The following is an 18,154-nucleotide window of genomic DNA, read 5'->3' as shown; positions in this document are numbered from 1 at the left end:
GAATGTTTCCTACTTTTACACGCTATTAGCACGCACATACTTCATATGTGATATCCTTTCCTTTGAAGCCACATTTGCAAAGCTTTTCAGCCCAGTTCTCCTTACAGGAGCCCAGGTGCTCTTTCTGAGGCTGTAGGTGGCTTGGAAGGGCAGGATCAAATCTGGCGAATGGAACTTTACACGTGCAAGTAGACCTTGAGAGCTCAGAGGACACCTTGAGAGAGGGGCACGTGTTTTCCACTAGAAATGTCTGGGACACATCTTTTTCCAAACAGTTTTATCTCTCATAGATTTCTCAGCTCTATTAGGTAAGTCCTGAAGATAACCCAGAATGTGCATAATTTAGGATATTTGTAAGTGCAAACATCTGCATATGCTTAAGTAATATCCTGAAGGGCAGTTTAACAATGAACTAAATCATAATAAAATTTTTTGCTATTTCTGTAATACATATTGTTTAAATTCTCTAAGCTTCTTAGCCTACTAAATGTCAATCTTTCCTAGAGCTGGCTTTTGCTTTCATTTCTTAAGAGACCTGGACATCTCTCATATCAAAATTCCTATGTCAGTGTGACATCTATTTCATATGTACATATTAAATAATGAAAAGACATTTTTATCTTTGGTAGTGATTTTTAAGAACCTTGCCTTAAATAAAAATTTACAGAACCCCAGAAACCCATTATAGATAGGTAGAGAGATGGATAGAGATATTTAAAAGCATCGGTATATGTACACATATATATATACGTATGTATGTATTTATAAGAGCTTTTATATATATACACACACACGTATATATACAGTGTTCTATCTGCTGGTTTGTCCCTCTTCTTTCCTTTTGAGCTCCCAAAGCAAAACTGAGAAAATGACCACTCTACACAGAGTTACTAAAGGCATTAAATGTATTTAATCTCTAATTTTCGCGCAGGTATTTTTAGTAAGCTAAGTAATAACTAAAATAAGTGTTTCCTCTCACAGCACACAGCTGTGAAACTTTAATTTATATGTTAATTTTTTAATTAAAGGAAAAAATTCTAGCAGAGGGCTTAGTTTTCTTAAAAAGTACAGCGTAATAGTCTAACATTAGGCTAAAGTATAATAGTCGGGAAGTACAACAGTCTAAACAGTCTGTCCTAATAGCCCCTTTCCCTGAAGACATACAGGTAACCCCAAGGCTGAACGCAGGGTTTCCTACCGCCAGAGAAACAGCCTGCGACAGTTGATTCACTTGTCCCAGGGTCACCTTGTCAGAGTCCATAGAAGCGCTCCACGTTTTGCATTCAGTAACCGTGCCTGCCTCGGAGCAGGAGCCGGTTTCAGGTGCCTTGGGCACTGTAAAGAGGGGCAGAGAGGGGCGAGGAGAGGGGAAGGGAGCGGTGGTGACAGCAGGTGTAGCACCACGTGGCCTATGACGGAAAATAGCTGAACCCAGAAACAGCATTTTTTGCGTTTGAGTCTCCTGCTGCTTCTCTGCTGCTCAAGGCAGTGGGGAGGGTTGAGAATACAATGGTTTGTCATAAGCATCGGAAATACCTTATTTAGAAGTGGCCTCTAACAAGATTTGGGGCTTATGATTCATTCCTCTGATGTCACGGAAATGAAGCAAACGTGTGTCACCTGGCCACGTTTCTAAATGGCTTGAAGCGGCATTAGAGAAAATCAGCGAACGTCAGAGAACCCTGAAAACTGCCTAAATTTTTCTGAGGAAACTGCACTTGAAAAGTTTTGATCAGCAAGAGTTGCCACTGCAGTTGATTCCAAATCAATCCTATTTTGTTATTAAATATCTCAGTTTACATTACTGTAGGTAGTGTAAACAATCTCAGCTAAGAGTTCTGAATTCTGAACTAGCAACTGTGTTGGACACTTACATGCTGAAAGCTTAGGGCTTTATAACCTGCTTTATGTTTAGACTGAGACATATTCTCCCCAATGGGCATGTCCCTGCCATGTACCTATCGAACGTCTGATCCTAAAGCTAGACTGTAAAATTACTGGGAGAAATTAAATGACCATGCTTTCTTGAGCTTTTCTCTATTAAAACACTATTTCACATGCTAGCTTGTAAAAATCATTTGTAGTCTCCATGTTAAGGTCTATAAACTTCATGCTTAACTTTTTATTTCTTCTTTATGCCTGTTCTATGCATTGCCAAATATTGCTTTTGTGTAATTGAAACAGGGCTGTAGTTTGATTATTAAACAGAGGGAAAGTAATTGCCTTCAGCTCAAACGGGGGAAGCAAAGGCTCCTGGTAGGAGAAAACCTAAAATTGTGGAAAAGTTTCTTTTTTCAGAGCAGAGCCGTAGAGCAGATGCTGCTGGGGTCCAGCAGCCCCACCACCTTCTGCTTGGCCTTCTGGTTTCGTGTGGTGGCTCGGGGATGTGAGTTTGACCAGACAATTTGTAAGGGGGATGTATGTCATTTATTTATCTTCCCCAGCCCTCCTCTATTCTGCTTTCATTTGTACCCCAAAATATGTGCAATTTAAATTTCCCCCTGCGCTGTGGGACGTGTTCCCAGCTGTGCTGCAACCCTGACAACTCTGACCTGTGCCTGAGGCTGGCTTTGTGCCTGCAGTGCTGAATTCTGGCGGAAACAATGATTAAGAGGTTCAGGCAAAAGGAGGGTGTCAGATGTACTGAGCAGCACGGGTGATATCCTATTTGAAGCCTAAGAAGAGAGAGAAAACAGCGTGTGACACCACATGGGTACCATTTTTAACCCGAACATCAGAAGAGGACAACGCAGATTTCTGCCGTAGCCTACAGATGGCCATGAGTCAAGTAATACAACTGATGCTTGCCAGTTGTTGACATGTCTGTGCAGAGGACACTCCTTTTTTATCTGCCACAGTTGCTTAAAACCAAAAATAACTACTTATCTTACAGTGAAAAGAAAAGTTTGAGGTGCTTTAAAATGGCACTAATCTTGAGCTGCACAAGAGCAAAAAAGTACAGGTGCGATCGGTGCTCTAAGCAAGAGGAAGGAAAGAGAGGCAGGATTTTATTATATTTATAATGCTGTTTATCTTTCTACATTATAAAATCGTTGCCCCGTGCTAAGAACAAATCACTGCGTCTCCCCTTTCCTCTGGAAGCTCACGCCTGATTTTCTCCAGAAAGGGGTTTCTCTCGGTAGCATTTCTACAACGATACCATGAGCCTTTGAGCAGATGTCAGAGTAAGGAACGGCTGCCTGCAGATCAAGTTGCTGCTGCCAACTCTCGCGAGCTTTGTGTCAGAAACAGTTGATTATAATGTCAGTACTGTCCAATTTACGGGCTTAAAGCAGCAGCTGCATACTGCATTTTCCCTGAAGTATTCAAAGATCCTGACTCTTTAAAACTTTGTAGTTCTTGTAATAGAAGTGGGGTAAGTGATTCTCTATTTACACGTCTCTGTCTGCCAGGATAATTTACAGTTCAGCTTGATTTGCACGGGGATTGTGATCTTTTAAAACGTTACGCTCTGCCCATTTGTTGCTCTCTTGGGAAAACTCACTCCGCTCTGCAAATGGAACGAGTAAGCAGGCGTGTGTATCAGACCTTGGTATTATTCAAGGGATCCTGGGCTAAGCAAATTAAGCTGAGCTAGAAATCGCTTATTAATTCAACCATCTTTTCTATTTAAATAGTGATTATATAGTCTTGTGTATAGATTTTTTGGCTGAGTGAAGATTTGCAAGGAGAGGAAACAGTCATTGAAATAAATTGTGCTCCCTTGCTGAATAAGAATACAGAAGTATAGTCTGTTTAACTTGTGCTGGAGGAAGCTACTACAGAAGCAGCTTTTTAAAGTATGTAAATACATTATATGATATATCTCTGCTCGGTTAAGGTTGATGAGCTAAAGCAATCTTCTGACCCTTTTACTCTCACCGTAATAATCAAGCGATGTTTGTTTTGCTCAGTGTGCTCTACCTTGTTGAGTTTGTTTTAATGCAGCGTTAAAAACCTTATTAAATGTAATATTTGCCATACATTCAAGGTGTAATAATAATCCTCTGTCACTTGCTACGTTTGTTAATATTGGCAGAGTAACTTGAGACTAGACAAGCCCTCTCCTTCAGTAGTGCAAAACTTCTGCTGTTTTCAAGCTTGACCCATTTCAAACTTTTTCTTTAAAATGCCGCCTGTTCTTTTGCAGAGCTAATTAAATAGGTACAGAATTGAATTTTATGTCAGGTTTTTTTCTTCCTAAAATTCTTGTCTAAAACTTCTTAGGGTCAAAAGTTACGCCTCTGTGTTTTGCAATGCCACGGTATTTTCCTCCCATCCCATTCCTTTTTAATTAACAGGAAAGTGCAGAGGGGAATTAATTTTAATTACGATTTAGATATTTAAAGCTTTAGGAACTTTAACATCTCTTGCTTTTCTTAATGTCATTTTCTCTTCTTCATAATGACGATGCTTGAAATCTCTTGTCATTTCCAGCTTCTTGTTGTGGTTTGGTCCTGGGTGGCATGTCAGAAGTCATTATGTGAAAAAAAGAGAATGCCAGTGAAACAACAGACTTCTAGAAATTACTTCCCCCATCTCACAACACTGTGCATTGGGTACATACATACCCAACTAGATCCTTACTGCTAACATTTCTCACAGCCACCCCAGTTGCCTTGGCTGACTGTGAGATAGGGTGGAAGAGTTTAGCCCCAAGCTAATCTCTTTTCTCACCCAGCTCTTAAAAGATTTTATTACAGGAATGAATGGGGAAAAAAAATAAATTACTGGCACATAGAAAGGTGAACTAAATGCCACTAAATAGTGTGAGCCTCCTGTATGGGTACTGCGGGCTGCTGGAGCGAGTCTCTGCTTACCCAAACTCTTCAGGTCTGGTGGACCGCGTGTGTCGTCCAGATTGAGTACTCACATCTCTGAAGTTTAGCATACATGGGACCGCCCGCAGGTTTCTACAAGTCAAGCTGAAGGCTAGGCGGAGTGTTAGACCAGGTCTGAAGTCTATGGCCCCCATTCGTCCCCTTATCTTTTTTCTTTTAATAAAAAGACAAGAGCGTAAATGTTTACGTTTTTGAAAATTTATCTATTTTCTGTCTGTTTAGATGAAGGCTAAAAATGTTGTCGCTAAAGATTCTTCCCAGCTCCTTTGATGCTACCTCAAAGTTAGGAACCTTTTTGTGCAAAATCATCTTTTTTCTCCCCCTGCATTTTCTTAGTTCATTCCCAAGAATACGCAAACAAGCAGGAGGAGCTCAGATTAGGCCGCAGCTGTACTTTCCATAGAAATTAGCCTCATTCCTTTTAAGGACACAAGTGCTTCTCATTAACAAAGAATGGCCTGTTTGAAGTGGCAGGACAGAGTACACTATGTACGACAGGGCAACAAGGGAAAAATAGAAGGAAGCTTTGTCGAGCATTTTCAAATATGTTAGCCGTAGAAATGGGGTTATGCAAAATAGTCTTTTTCTGACTTTTCACTTTCAAGGGGAAGATACTGAGGTTTTTATAGCATTTGAAAAGGTTAGGGTAAATAGGACTACTAGTATGCTTAAATGTGGTACATAATCAGCATCTATACCTTTAGCTTTAAGATAATATTAATGATGACTTTGAAAAGTTCTCAGGAAGCAAAGACCAGGCCATACTTAAATTATTAGGCACCACCTACATACATTAAGAAATTTTGGCTTTTTAGCATTTTAATGCTTATTCTAAGTAGTAGAAGTATGACTACTTGTCGTGGTTGTAAACTTGGTTAAGTTGCTTTAGAGAAAAAATGATCTTCAAAGAAATGTTTTATTCCCTGGCGTACCTCAGTATGCAGTCGCCTGTGGGAGCTGACTGACTGACAGTAGGTTCCAAGGCACTTCATGTACTCCATTTGTTAAAACACCTTCAGATCTTATCACGCAGAGCTTTGAGTTTATAGCAATGCCATCTCAATGGTTTGCTTCAGCCCAGGCGACTACTGTGACACAAGCATATAGTTCAAAACTTAAGCGGATCTGGAAATCCTTGGATTAAAACTTGGCTTCAAGCTCCTTCTTGGTGTTCACAGGGTGCGTGTTTATGCGTGGAAAAGTCCATGCCTAGCGATGTCTGTTATCGCTTTTTATTGATTTGAGAATACAAATTGCTGAAGTAACCTCTAACAGAATTATGGATAGTCGGGCACGGCATTTTCCATCACATCACATAAAATGTCCAGTGGAAATACAAGTGGTTAAGGCTTCTGCTAACTGAAGTGGTCAGAGTCTGCTTATATGACTTTACCTTCTCTGGTCTGGCTTCTTCAGTTCTATGCTTTTTAGCAACGGAGTCTTTTTGACAAAAAAATACTAAATACTAAACACAGTCTGTGCGACACAACTATCAGGAACTTATAGTTAAAGACTGCTGAGCTTTGTGCAGCAGCACCGTCTTATTTTCAATGCCCTTGGGGTGACCTACACCCTTTTTGAATAAACCGTTTTGGCTCTGGTACTAATACGTTGGAATACTAATTCTGAATTTCTCTTTTCCTGTGTTTCAGGCATCATGATTTGGGCAAATGGTACAAGTCTCTATACCAGATTTCTTATGTGGCTGCTTCTCCTGTATATGTTCATCAGGAAGGTAGTGCCTGAAGATAACATCATTACAACCAAGAAAGGCAGAGTCAGAGGGACAAATCTGCAGGTACTGGGGGGAACTGTGACGGCCTTCCTTGGAATACCTTTTGGACAGCCACCCGTTGGTAGACTGAGATTTCAAAAACCAGAACCTCGTGAGAAGTGGTCAGAGGTTTGGGATGCCACAAAACATGCAAACTCTTGTTACCAGCTTATAGATACAACTTACCCAGGATTTCCTGGATCAGAGATGTGGAATCCAAAAACTAATCTAAGTGAAGACTGCTTATACCTTAACGTATGGGTTCCTTCTCCCAAACCCAAGAATGCAACTGTCATGGTGTGGATATATGGTGGTGGCTTTGAGACTGGGTCGACTTCCCTACCAGTCTATGATGGCAAGTTTCTGGCCAGGGTAGAAAGAGTCATTGTAGTTTCCATGAACTACAGGACTGGTGCCTTAGGATTTTTGGCTTTGCCAGGAAACCAGGAAGCTCCTGGAAATGCAGGTTTATTTGATCAAAGATTGGCACTTCAGTGGGTCCAGGAGAACATAGCAGCATTTGGAGGCAATCCAAAAAGTGTGACTATATTTGGAGAGAGCGCTGGCTCGGCTTCTGTCAGCTACCATATCCTTTCTCCTAAAAGCCATCCTTTATTCACAAGAGCCATCTTGCAAAGTGGATCTGCAAATGCCCCTTGGGCTGCAGTATCAGCATCTGAAGCCAGAAACAGAACAGTGGCTTTAGCTAAACAACTCCAGTGTCCCACCGGCAATGAGACAGAGCTAATTCTCTGCCTCCAAGACAAGGACCCACAGGACATACTGGAGAATGAAATTTTTGTTGGAACGTATGACCCTCTTTTACGAGTATATTTTTGTCCGACTGTGGATGGCGATTTTCTCTCAGACATGCCAGAAACGTTGATTCAGAATGGCCTTTTCAAACAAACACAGATCTTAGTTGGTGTTAATAAAGATGAAGGATCAGCATTTCTAGCATATGGAGTCCCTGGCTTCAGCAAGGATGGGGATGGCTTGATCAATAAAACAGAATTTGAAACAGCTTTAACTCTGTCCTTCCCAGAAGCAAGCCAACTTGCAATAGAAGCGATCATTTTTCAATACACAGATTGGGAAAATGAGCAAAAGCCAGAATATTACCGTGATGCCATGGATGATGTTATTGGTGACTACAATATCATATGTCCTGCAATGGAATTCACCAAAAAATTTGCACAACTAGGACACAACGCGTTCTTTTATTTCTTTGAACATCGATCCTCAAAGCTCCCTTGGCCCGAGTGGATGGGAGTAATGCATGGTTATGAGATTGAGTTTGTGTTCGGATTGCCCCTAGAAAGAAGAGTGAATTACACCAAAGCTGAAGAAATCTTAAGCCGGTCCATGTTGAGATACTGGGCAAGTTTTGCGAAAACTGGGTAAGTTTACCGTGGAAGTTTGTTTGATTGGTCAGATGCTTGTTGTTTCATAGGCAGACAAAGCTTAAATGTTTTGGTGGTGATTCGAAGCCTGATGAGAACGATGAGGAAGAAATGATTTGTTCAGTTACCCAGAATTCCTATTTTAGTTCTGATAAAAACACCGTCTTAGTAAAATAAACGTTAATGCATAGCTCATTTATTGGGTGAGCTTAAGAAAACAATGTGTATCCACCCATAAAAGCAAATGCAAAACTTTTTTTTTTTTTACCATGGCAGCAGCTGTTGCAAAGGAAGGTAAAGGTTTCAAGTTTTAGAAACAAGTATTTCAAATTCTGGGAAAGACTTCCAACAGTCGAAAGAGGAGCAAAAAGCCCAATTTCCTTTAAGATGTAATTTGCTCAGAACATGCAGGTGTATAATATGGAGGTATATTACATTCACATGATGAAGTGATTGGAATTGCAGGATGTTCTTTTCAGAAAGCCTATCTTCCCATGTGTACTGTAAGTATAATCCTGGGTTTCACTGCAGCCGATGACAAATCACTTGCTATTTCCATTAGACTCGTCTTTAAGTGAAATATGTCCTAGCCTGTATAAGAAGCAAATAAGCATATTTCATTTAGATGTTTGAAATGGCTTAAATACTACCCCTCGTTCAGTCTGTTTAGCTGGAGTCCAAGAGAGGTGAGACAGCCTTCGTTTCTGCATGGCAGGGCTGTGGGGCTCTCAATGCAATATTCAGTTTGAAATGAAACCATTTCAGTGCGGTAAGAAAAACAGCCGCTACCACAGTCATGTATGATTAGTCTCAAGGCTGCAAGCCCGATGGGATGGGGAGGTATCCTGTCTTCTCAGAAGCTTGGTTTGTGCTCTCTCATGAGAAGAATTATACGTATAAAAATCTGTACCTATGAAAACATACAATCAAACACTTAATTCACACTTTAAAAATGTTTAATTAACTTAAATTTTAAAATCCTGCATTAATTTTACTTCCATGTTGGAATTTTCTTTCGGTTTGTGAAGGTTATGTGGATTTGTAAAGAGTGAAGTCAACTTTGGAAAAAGTTACAATTGTTTTTCTTAATTAGAAATTAGAGGAGACCACTGTGCTCATTTAATCCATATGACCTTGTACACAACACACAACACAGGTAGGACTTAAACATTTCCAGTGATTAAAAATGGAGAACAAAAGTTGGTAGGTTGTTCTAAAACTTAATTCCACTTAAAAGGGTTGCAGTTATAAAAGGAAGTTTTGTGTTTGGTCTGAATTTCCCTATTCTACGTTTTCCAGGTACTATTTTTGTTTAACAATTTCTAAGCTTTATATTGTGATTCGTGTTCCATATAGACATATTTCGAGCCTCTATTCAAATAACCCTTAATCCTTTTTTTTTCTTTTTTGGTTAAATAAAACAGGTTATTCTCTTGAGGCTTTCCCTGTAATGCATTTTTTCAGGTCCTTAAATAATAACTATGCATCTTCTCTAACACTGTGATTCATCAACACCTTGTTGGAACTTTCCGTGTTGGAATTAAACACAGTTGTCCCCAAAGAGTCCTAATTACAGCTGTCAGCCATCCCCTCTGGTTCAACCTGATATTCCCCTGTTTACTCATCCAAGGAAAGTACTATTTGCTTTGATGGTGGTGTTATGCTAGGAGCTGCTGTGCCCAGTGGCTCCACCATCCGCCCCGATCCTGCGGTCCCCACCTTCTGCAGTGGCTCCGATCTCAGTGTCCGGCACCAGCCTGCTGCCCGAGCCCTGCGTAGTCCCTTCACATTACACTCCAAGGTCAACTAACAGCTTATTTTAATGCGCATCCTTTTTTTTTGACAGATTGGCTTGTCAATAGGCATGATTGATTGCCTTGATATGTAGGAATATAAATTACATTAACAAGTTCTATCCCCTTTATATGTTGGAGCCTGTAATACTCTTTTTACCATAAGTGATGAGCATATTAAAACTCAGAAAATGACTATACAGATAGCTATACTCATCAATGCATAATGTTTTAATACAGGTTTTATTCTTGTAAAATTTAATCTAAAATTTAATCTATGAGCTCTTCCTCTTTACTCGGAGCCTGATGACACCACTCCATATGAATTTGGTGTGACAGACCGTAGCTCAGAGAAAAGCATTCAGCAGGGGTGTATTTTCTGGAATTGAGCTGTGCGCTTGATTTATCAATGCCAAAAATGCATCTGATAGATTCCCAAGATGAAGTCTGTACAATGAGGTCAGGTAAAGCTTGGTAACAATTCCTGCATCATGAAGACATGCCATGACAACATTGCTTTGAAGCCGGTGTCATTAGGCCCTTAGTGGAGAGCAAAGTGACTGAAGGCTCCTTATTATATACTGCAGCTTTACAACCTGCCCTACAGGAGCTTGCAATCAGATTCTTATATTAGAGATAGCAGATCTTTCCATTAAACAGAACTGTTTCTTAGTAGGAAAAGAGAAATTCAGGTCTCTATTAGATTTTGCAGAACAGTATTTACATTTCTGTGAACTATTGGTTTCCACTGCATTATATATATTTTTTTAAATTTTATGTATGTATGTATATAAAGTTATATATATATTTATGTATAAAAATGTCAATAACCTGCTGTGCAAAATAGAGTACACTGTCCCTGTCACTGTAGCTAGCTAAAATTAGACAACATAGGGTACATTCAGGTTTAAGTTTATAGAAGACAGTCCTGTCATCTATCTGATTATCATTTGCACTATAATTAGATTAGCCTACAGATTGAATTTCAAGTGGTTTCCACAGCAAATAGCAAATAACCCCTCCCTCTTCTTCCACCACAAGTATCAAAAACATCACTATTAGGGTAAACAATACAGTCATGCAATTTGTGTAACAGTAAAAGACCGGGTCAGCGTTAACCCTATATGTGACACTTTCCTCATCATCGAGAACACAGACCCTTGAGGCTCTGTAACACATTATTCATAGCGTACGATGAGTGGGGAAATAATAAAAATCGTTAATAATTCCAAAAGTAATAGGCGGTCCTTATTTTCCTGGCGCCCTTGAGCGCACAGTAAACATTTATAAAGAACAGGGGAAGCCCCGTTTGACACAGTGTTTATAGTAAACTCTGGCATGATCAAAGGGTAAACATCTGAGGGGGAAATTACTTTACCACTGATGTCTCCAGTAGATGAGGAGAAGATCAGGCAAAAAAGATGAAAATCAGAAATATTGTGCAGCACAATTTTCAGTGAGGGCGTTTGACCTAATATTCTAATGTGCAGACATATAAAAGCACAAAGGAGAGAAGAGCAGCCTGCAGAGGAAAGGAGATAGGGTACAGTCAACAAAAGCTGAAAGAAATCGGTTTTCTACTGGTACTTTCTGGCTGGGAGGAACCAAGAGGGAGCTCAGCTCACCGCCTGTGGAGCGGTTTCTCATGGGGGGTCTTCAAGCCAGTACTTTGACCCTAATGATCTCTGTTTGTCACTCTCACATGAGCACTGGGAATTAATAAACGTTGAAATGAAAAGTCAAAGGTATGTTCTGTAGGAGCATTTTCTATTTCTTAGACATACCTAATGTCATGTAAGAACAAAAGGACAGATGCTAGGGGGAAGAAGAGAAGTAGCTCCTTCAAAGGATCCCGTGAGTGTATGGGAAATTCTTGATTTGATCATTTCTCAGTAAACAAAAGGAGACCGCCAGCCAGCCCAAGGGTTTCCCACTCAACCACCATCAATAGCTGGTGCAATTTTGCAAGTCTCTAGCCACTTCTTATTTCTCATCCTTGCTAAAAATAAATATCAGTGATAACTGACCATTTCTGCTGGAAAATTAACAGGGATAAGGTTTTCTACTTTTGAATATGAATGAGGAACGGGTAATGTAGATGGTTCAGCAGGAGAAGGGAACAGTCATTTTATATGTGAGGCTAGAAGTTAGATGCTGGCGTTATACACCAATATCTCTCTTCAGTACCCAAGGGAATAGTGTCAGTTTTAGGAATCTGACATATATTTACATGGTTTGTAACATTTGTGAAAACCCTGCTGAAATATTTTTCTATGACAACAAGCCACTGCTTCTCAGTCATGAGATTCCCTGCAGATTCATTATCCAGAACAGGACTCGGTGGCTTGGGAACCCATGGGAACTATGGGTACTGTAACTACCTCTCTCCATGCAGGTAGGGACAGGCTGCTCATCACTGTCTGAGAATGAAAAAAAAGCAAATTACCTCAAGGGCTCTGGCTGTTCAGGCAGTTAACGTGGAGTGGCGTGAAGAAAGGACAGACTGGGAGTCCCATAAGATTCCCGGTAGTGATGTTTAGGATCAGCCCTTTGGATTGTTTCTAGCTAATGCCAACCCTGATGCTCTAAGGTAGACCACAGGACACAGGCAAGCACCCACCATGGAGCTGTGGCTAAGCAGGCTGCAGCGTGATTAACTTACCCTCCAGTTAAATGCTTGCAGCATCTCTTCCTCTCAGAAATATGCTTACGATTTATTTCAAGAGTAGATCTAAGCAATCAGGGGTACCGATTACGCATTAGACTCTTGCAAGGATGTGCTACACGGGGACAAGAATGCCATGCTCTGATTCACAGTGTTTAGAAGAGCATCACTCCAACAATCACTCTTTACTTCTGGGAGACGTGCAGCCAGTTCCTGCCCTTCCCAGTGTGGCTGAAGTGCCTCTGTCCTCCAGCCCTGGGCGTTCCTGGTCTCCTTGGCATGCCGGCGTCTGAAGTCTACTGGCAGCCGAACACTTGTATCTTCCAATGGCCTTTTCACTTTAAAATTGGACCTGGTGTCCTGAGGGAGAAAGAGCAGAGGTAGGAATGTCCTGACTGAACAGTGTGAAGTCAGTCTTGAGGTGGATACTGATGCCCGTTAAAGTGAAGGGAAAGGTAACTATTACTAAACAGCCAATAAATGCCTAGGATTGGAAGACAAAAGTTTCCAGGTATGGTAATTCTTTTTCCATCACTTGAACACTTCTGCTTTTTCATTATCGCTACAATTCGTAATGACTGAACTTTTGGTACCAAGTTAGGCTGACCAAGTATCCCAGCTGTTCCTAGTGCTATCAGCAGAATTTCATAAAATACTTTTTTTTCTTTTTGCAAGTATTTGAACCTTGAAAGAACAACATTGTCGTCATACCCTTAAAAATCTGTTCTGTCAGCGAGGGAGGAAAGAGGGTTATTACTGATGCTGTCTGAATAAATCAAGTGCAATAAAATATTTGGGTTATGGGAAAGAACAGATTCAAAAAAATCGATTTTCGTGATTTACACTTTGATTTAAAATTCCTCTATTTACCTTGAGCTAGCGTCTCCTTAGCTAATTATTGTATTTAAGAATATTAGCACTTGAATATCAACTGGTAGCCTTAAAATCATTTGATAAAATTCCAGACATCATCAAAATTAGACAGGCAAGGACATGTGGCCTGAGCTGGATCAGGCTCAGTAGGATTTTGTTTGTGTATAGGTAAAGTTCATATTAACAATATTAAGGTAGTTTTCAGTGGTTTTCTCCCGAATTCTTTCCAGCACACTTTATTTAAGTGAATGTCCATGGTGAAAGAATTTAAATTTCTTTTTTTAAACACTTTTAAAATTCATTTCTCTTCTGCACTTTTGTTGTTCTTCAGAAGCTTTTGAAAGTAAGCAAGTGACACTAACAGGTACTATCAATCATAAGCAACAGAATGCTCTGCTAACTCTAGTAAGAGGAAGTTTTATTTATCATGAAAAAATATATGGCATCCCAAATCAGTGGTTGCTAGGTTATGCCTTTTGCGTTACTTTATTCATTAGATTTGGTAACTGTATTTTTTAGACATGAGTGACGTGAAGTGACAAGGAGACAGACAAATCAGATGAGATGAAAACTCAAATAAGAATGCAGTGGAACATACAAAGATAATATTTTTAAGGCTTTGTGAAAAATGTTTTGGATAAAAGGAAACTGGCAAAACTTGTCTCACTGCCAGGTTTACAACTGCTGAAACAAATCTTCGCAGCTTTTTTCTATAAAGTGAAGCCTTTGAAATATTTCCTCCTATGTTTTAGGGGAATTTGTGAGGCTTTGATTGTCCCACTAAAGCTCTGAAGCACTTTGCCTGGTTATTATTGCCTTTCCCTGATGCTCCACTGGTAGACATATAATAAATTTCAGTGCTTTCCTTACCAACTTATCACAACATGTTTATAGAGAGTAGTTTCGGAACAGTGAGAACAAAAACAACAGCCTCATATAGAGTCCAGACAGCAGATTGAACTGGGGACCTATATACTCTATGTATGGAAGGGAATGAATATACTGGGGGGAAAAAAAAAGAAAATAAAAACTCCAACCACTTTTAATTTTCTAATACTTCAGAAACTAGGAAGCTTTACGTACCACTCAGCCATTTCAGGGTAAGAAATTTACTGTGGGCTGTATTTCTTTCTGAGATTAGCCCACTGTCACAGGGACAGAGGCAGGTGCTTGGGTTCGATCTCCTCAGCTGAGACCTGGTGATGGTCCTCACAGCATCTTCAAATGCACCGGAGCTGTAGCTCAGCGGGGCCAAGGGGAGCCTTTCCCCAAGGCTGCTGCTTCTGGCGTCTCACGTTTGCCTAGAATAAGTCATTTGTCACCTTAACTGGTGATTTGACTGGATCAGGTCAAGAATCCAGCACAGAAGATTTCTGGGTGTGAGGTAAAAACTGAAGGAGTACAAATAAGGCATGAGGGAGGTTTCTAAAAATACAAAAAGGATACAGAAAACATCTTCCCTTCCCCTGTTAGGGAAAAGTGAAGTTTTAATTTTGACCCAAAAGGGCACATGCATTGTCACACTTGCTGCCTATCATTGGAGTCACCTCTGAGCCATGAAAAAGCACGCGGAAATCATAGTGACGAACAAAAAAAAAGGTCAAGATTTAGGAAACTTACTCCTATTTATTCACCTTCGCTTTTGGATTTTGGGTTCTTAAAAGTGGCTTATCATCTTTCCGGGGTCCATACATCTTGTTATATTCAGAAGCGGTAATGGAAACATCTTTTTAGCAATCTATTTGGAAATAGCGCATCATGGAAAAAATCAGTAACTAGAGACTCACATTTGGCAGTCATCTCTCTCTTTCTGGCTTGCAAGCTGACAAGCTGCCATTGAATTTCAGAATTGAAACCAGGAGTATTTGATTCCATCATCTTTAGAAAATAGGTCTGGGATACAAATTGTTTAGGTTGTCTTAATAGTATTACAAACATTGCAAAATTACAAGAAGATGTCTTGTTACTTTCCGTATGTGCAGCAAATTCCGTCCATACAGATTTTGTCCACTACAACAGACGAGTCAAACTGTTATTTTCAAAAAGGAGATGAGAACACCTATTAAGGAAATGTTCAAATATTGTAGGAGCAATTGAATGAGACATAAAACTAAAAGCTGAAAGTGTAATGCAAAGGTTTGCCTTGGATATAACTCTGGCAGTGCTTTGTAGAAAAGGGTAAGCTCTAACAGGCCTGTCAAAATGACCAGTGGTAATCTGCAGCCCTGGGACTGGGCCAGGTGAACTCCCCGGGTCAGTGGTCGGAGACAGAGACACACAAACATGCACACACAGGCACAAGAAATGATAAAGTGGATCTCTTTGAGGTGTCTTTTTTGTAGAGCTATGCTGCCTTTGGCTGACCCTGTAAAAGAATAGAGGGAAGTGTCTTGGACGTGGCTCTTCGTGTTCTCACAAAAGAGACAGGTGGAAGAGCCCTGACTGGACACGGTTCCCTGCTGTGCCCAGGACCTGGCATAGAGCCTACATGGATGTATTTTGGGGAGAGGAGAGGAATGCAGAGATACAACCATTCCAAAGTCGAAATAAAATCATGGTATGATTGTTACCTCAAATTTGGCATTGGGAATAAGAAGCCTGGATGGAGACGATTTGGAATAACTGTGTGTGGCAAGCAGATCAAGGGAGGTCATCTTCCCCCTCTGCTCTGCCTTGGTGAGGCCGCACCTGGAGTGCTGTGTCCGGTTCTGGGCTCCCCGGTTCAAGAGGGACAGGGAACTGCTGGAGAGGGTGCGTCAAAGGGCTACCAAGATGTTTAGGTGACTGGAACACCTCTTCTATGAAGAAAGGCTGAGGGATTTGGGTCTCTTCAGTCTAGAAAAAAGACGACTGAGGGGGGATCTTATCAACTCTTGTAAATACTGAAAGGGTGGGTGTCAGGAGGTTGGGGCCAGGCTCTTTTCAGTGGTGCCTGGCAACAGGACAAGAGGTAACGGGCACAAACTTGAGCATAGGAAGTTCCATCTCAACATGAGGAGGAACTTCTGTACTTTGAGGGTGGCAGAGCCCTGGCACAGGCTGCCCAGAGAGGTGGTGGAGTCTCCGTCTCTGGAGACATTCAAAACCCACCTGGACGCGTTCCTGTGCAGCCTGCTCTGGGTGACCGTGCTGTGGCAGGGGGTTGGACTGGATGATCCCTTCCAACCCTACCATTCTGTGATTCTGTAATTTAGCGTTTGATGGAAAGTACATAAGTAAGGAAGATGAGAAAACAAGAGAGGGAAATGCTAACTAATGATGCAAGAGCCTAGGTGAACAAGGAGAGACATAAAGAAGAGAGAAAGAACAAAAAGAGATGGAAAGATAAGAAAATGTCCGAGAGACTTGTTAACCATTTTTTTTTTGGGGGTGGGGGTGTGAAAGTATTTGTGAACAGTGAAATGAAGGAAATGCATGCATGAACTAATTATGTGTAAGGCAGGTTAACATATAAACACCAATACACTTCAGAGATAATCTGGGATTAGGGATTACTTTCCTTATATCATAACTTTTGCAGGCACGTAAACACATGGTTGCAAAAGTCACTGTGAAATTCTAATTAGTGTTCACCCGCAGTTAATTCGCTTTTTAAGGGCACTCTTCTTCCATGCTGCTTTTCTGCAGCTTAGTCTTTGTTTCATCATCAAAAGACAGAAATTGAAGTTTAAAAGGTCTGCAAACCCCATTTTTCCAGGTGGTTCTGGAACACTAATCTGAAGTCCTACTGAGAAATTTCACATGAAGAATGGAAACCTTTTGGTACACATTTTAATTTACTCCCTAACGCAAGAGATTGGCTTGTTTCAGGAAAGTGGTAAAGGGGTGAAAAGAGGAAATGAGGAGCAGCAGAGGTTACCTAACACCATATTTTTGAAGGTAGCTCAATATGGTGTTTAATTTTTTTTCAATCAGCCGCAATAGAAGCCAGTTGTGGGTAAACGTAGTTAGCAATTTAGTCGCAGGATTGGTGAGATTCTATCCCCACAAATCTAGAAGCTGCATAAGTGGAAATCAGGCATTTCATGCTTACAGTTAGTAATGTTACACAATTACACGCTGTTGCAGATGTAAAATTAAAAGCTGCCGTCCTCTGCTTTCCCAGACATCTCTGGCCACCATCTGTGTTCCTCTACCTTTCCTTGAGGGAACAGAAGGCAACTTCCTAATTTCATACAATACAAACTCTAAAGAGTGTTGCCGCATATTTACACCAGAGAGATCCTTTTTCTACTGGAGCTGCTGTTCAAATACTGTGATTTTTGTTTTAACTAATGAAGTTTTAAATACCTGCCTCTCATGAATGTTATTCACCGTGGTGTCCTCAAGGAGTAGCCTCCAAGTGAATTTTCTAGATAACTGGAAATGCTTAGAGGTTTAAAGAGTTGTTTTTTCCTAGCCATTAAGTAGTCTGCATACTATAATTTCCACAAAAATCTACACAGTTTTGAAAGAGAACTTTGAATAGGCTCAGATATTCTCCCTTCTTTACATATTATTTCTTCTCGAGAGCATGCCTTTCATGACTCTCAGTCCGAAAGTTTATATTTGGAGATCTCCCTCTTGGTGCCAGAATGTAGTTTAAACCAGATTCACAGGATGTTGTAATGCTGGGACATAACTTGAATGTGTTTATCGTAGAAAGACACACGATCACTACTTGTCCACGTCAAACCTACAATGAGTTTATAACAGAGACAAGAAAATAACTTAATCCTATATTTTTTAAATATCTTATCTGGGGGTTTATGAGCACTGTAGCTTCTGATTTACATTTCCTATCATGATGTATCGGTGGTTCTATT

The 18,154-nt window shown here is 40.5% G+C and overlaps 1 protein-coding gene across 2 annotated transcripts in view; it reads left to right on the top strand.

Moving 5' to 3' along the window:
* The window catches only part of BCHE (butyrylcholinesterase), a 55,447-nt gene that overhangs the window by 18,968 nt on the left and 18,325 nt on the right, over positions 1–18,154 (top strand). Inside the window, exons 1-2 of one of the 2 annotated variants that reach the window (XM_063339163.1) lie at positions 3,030–3,376; positions 6,494–8,015. In XM_063339163.1, the coding sequence (XP_063195233.1) occupies positions 6,499–8,015 (1,517 nt within the window). In that variant the 5' untranslated portion in view covers positions 3,030–3,376; positions 6,494–6,498. Of the gene's footprint in view, positions 1–3,029; positions 3,377–6,493; positions 8,016–18,154 lie in introns of those variants that run through there. The other variant, XM_063339162.1, reaches the window with a different exon arrangement.

Source organism: Chroicocephalus ridibundus, chromosome 6, assembly GCF_963924245.1.
Source record: "Chroicocephalus ridibundus chromosome 6, bChrRid1.1, whole genome shotgun sequence".
In the NCBI taxonomy this organism is placed as follows: Eukaryota; Metazoa; Chordata; class Aves; order Charadriiformes; family Laridae; genus Chroicocephalus; species Chroicocephalus ridibundus.
Note: the sequence above shows the minus strand (reverse complement) of the source record. Positions and strands in the feature narration are given on the sequence as shown.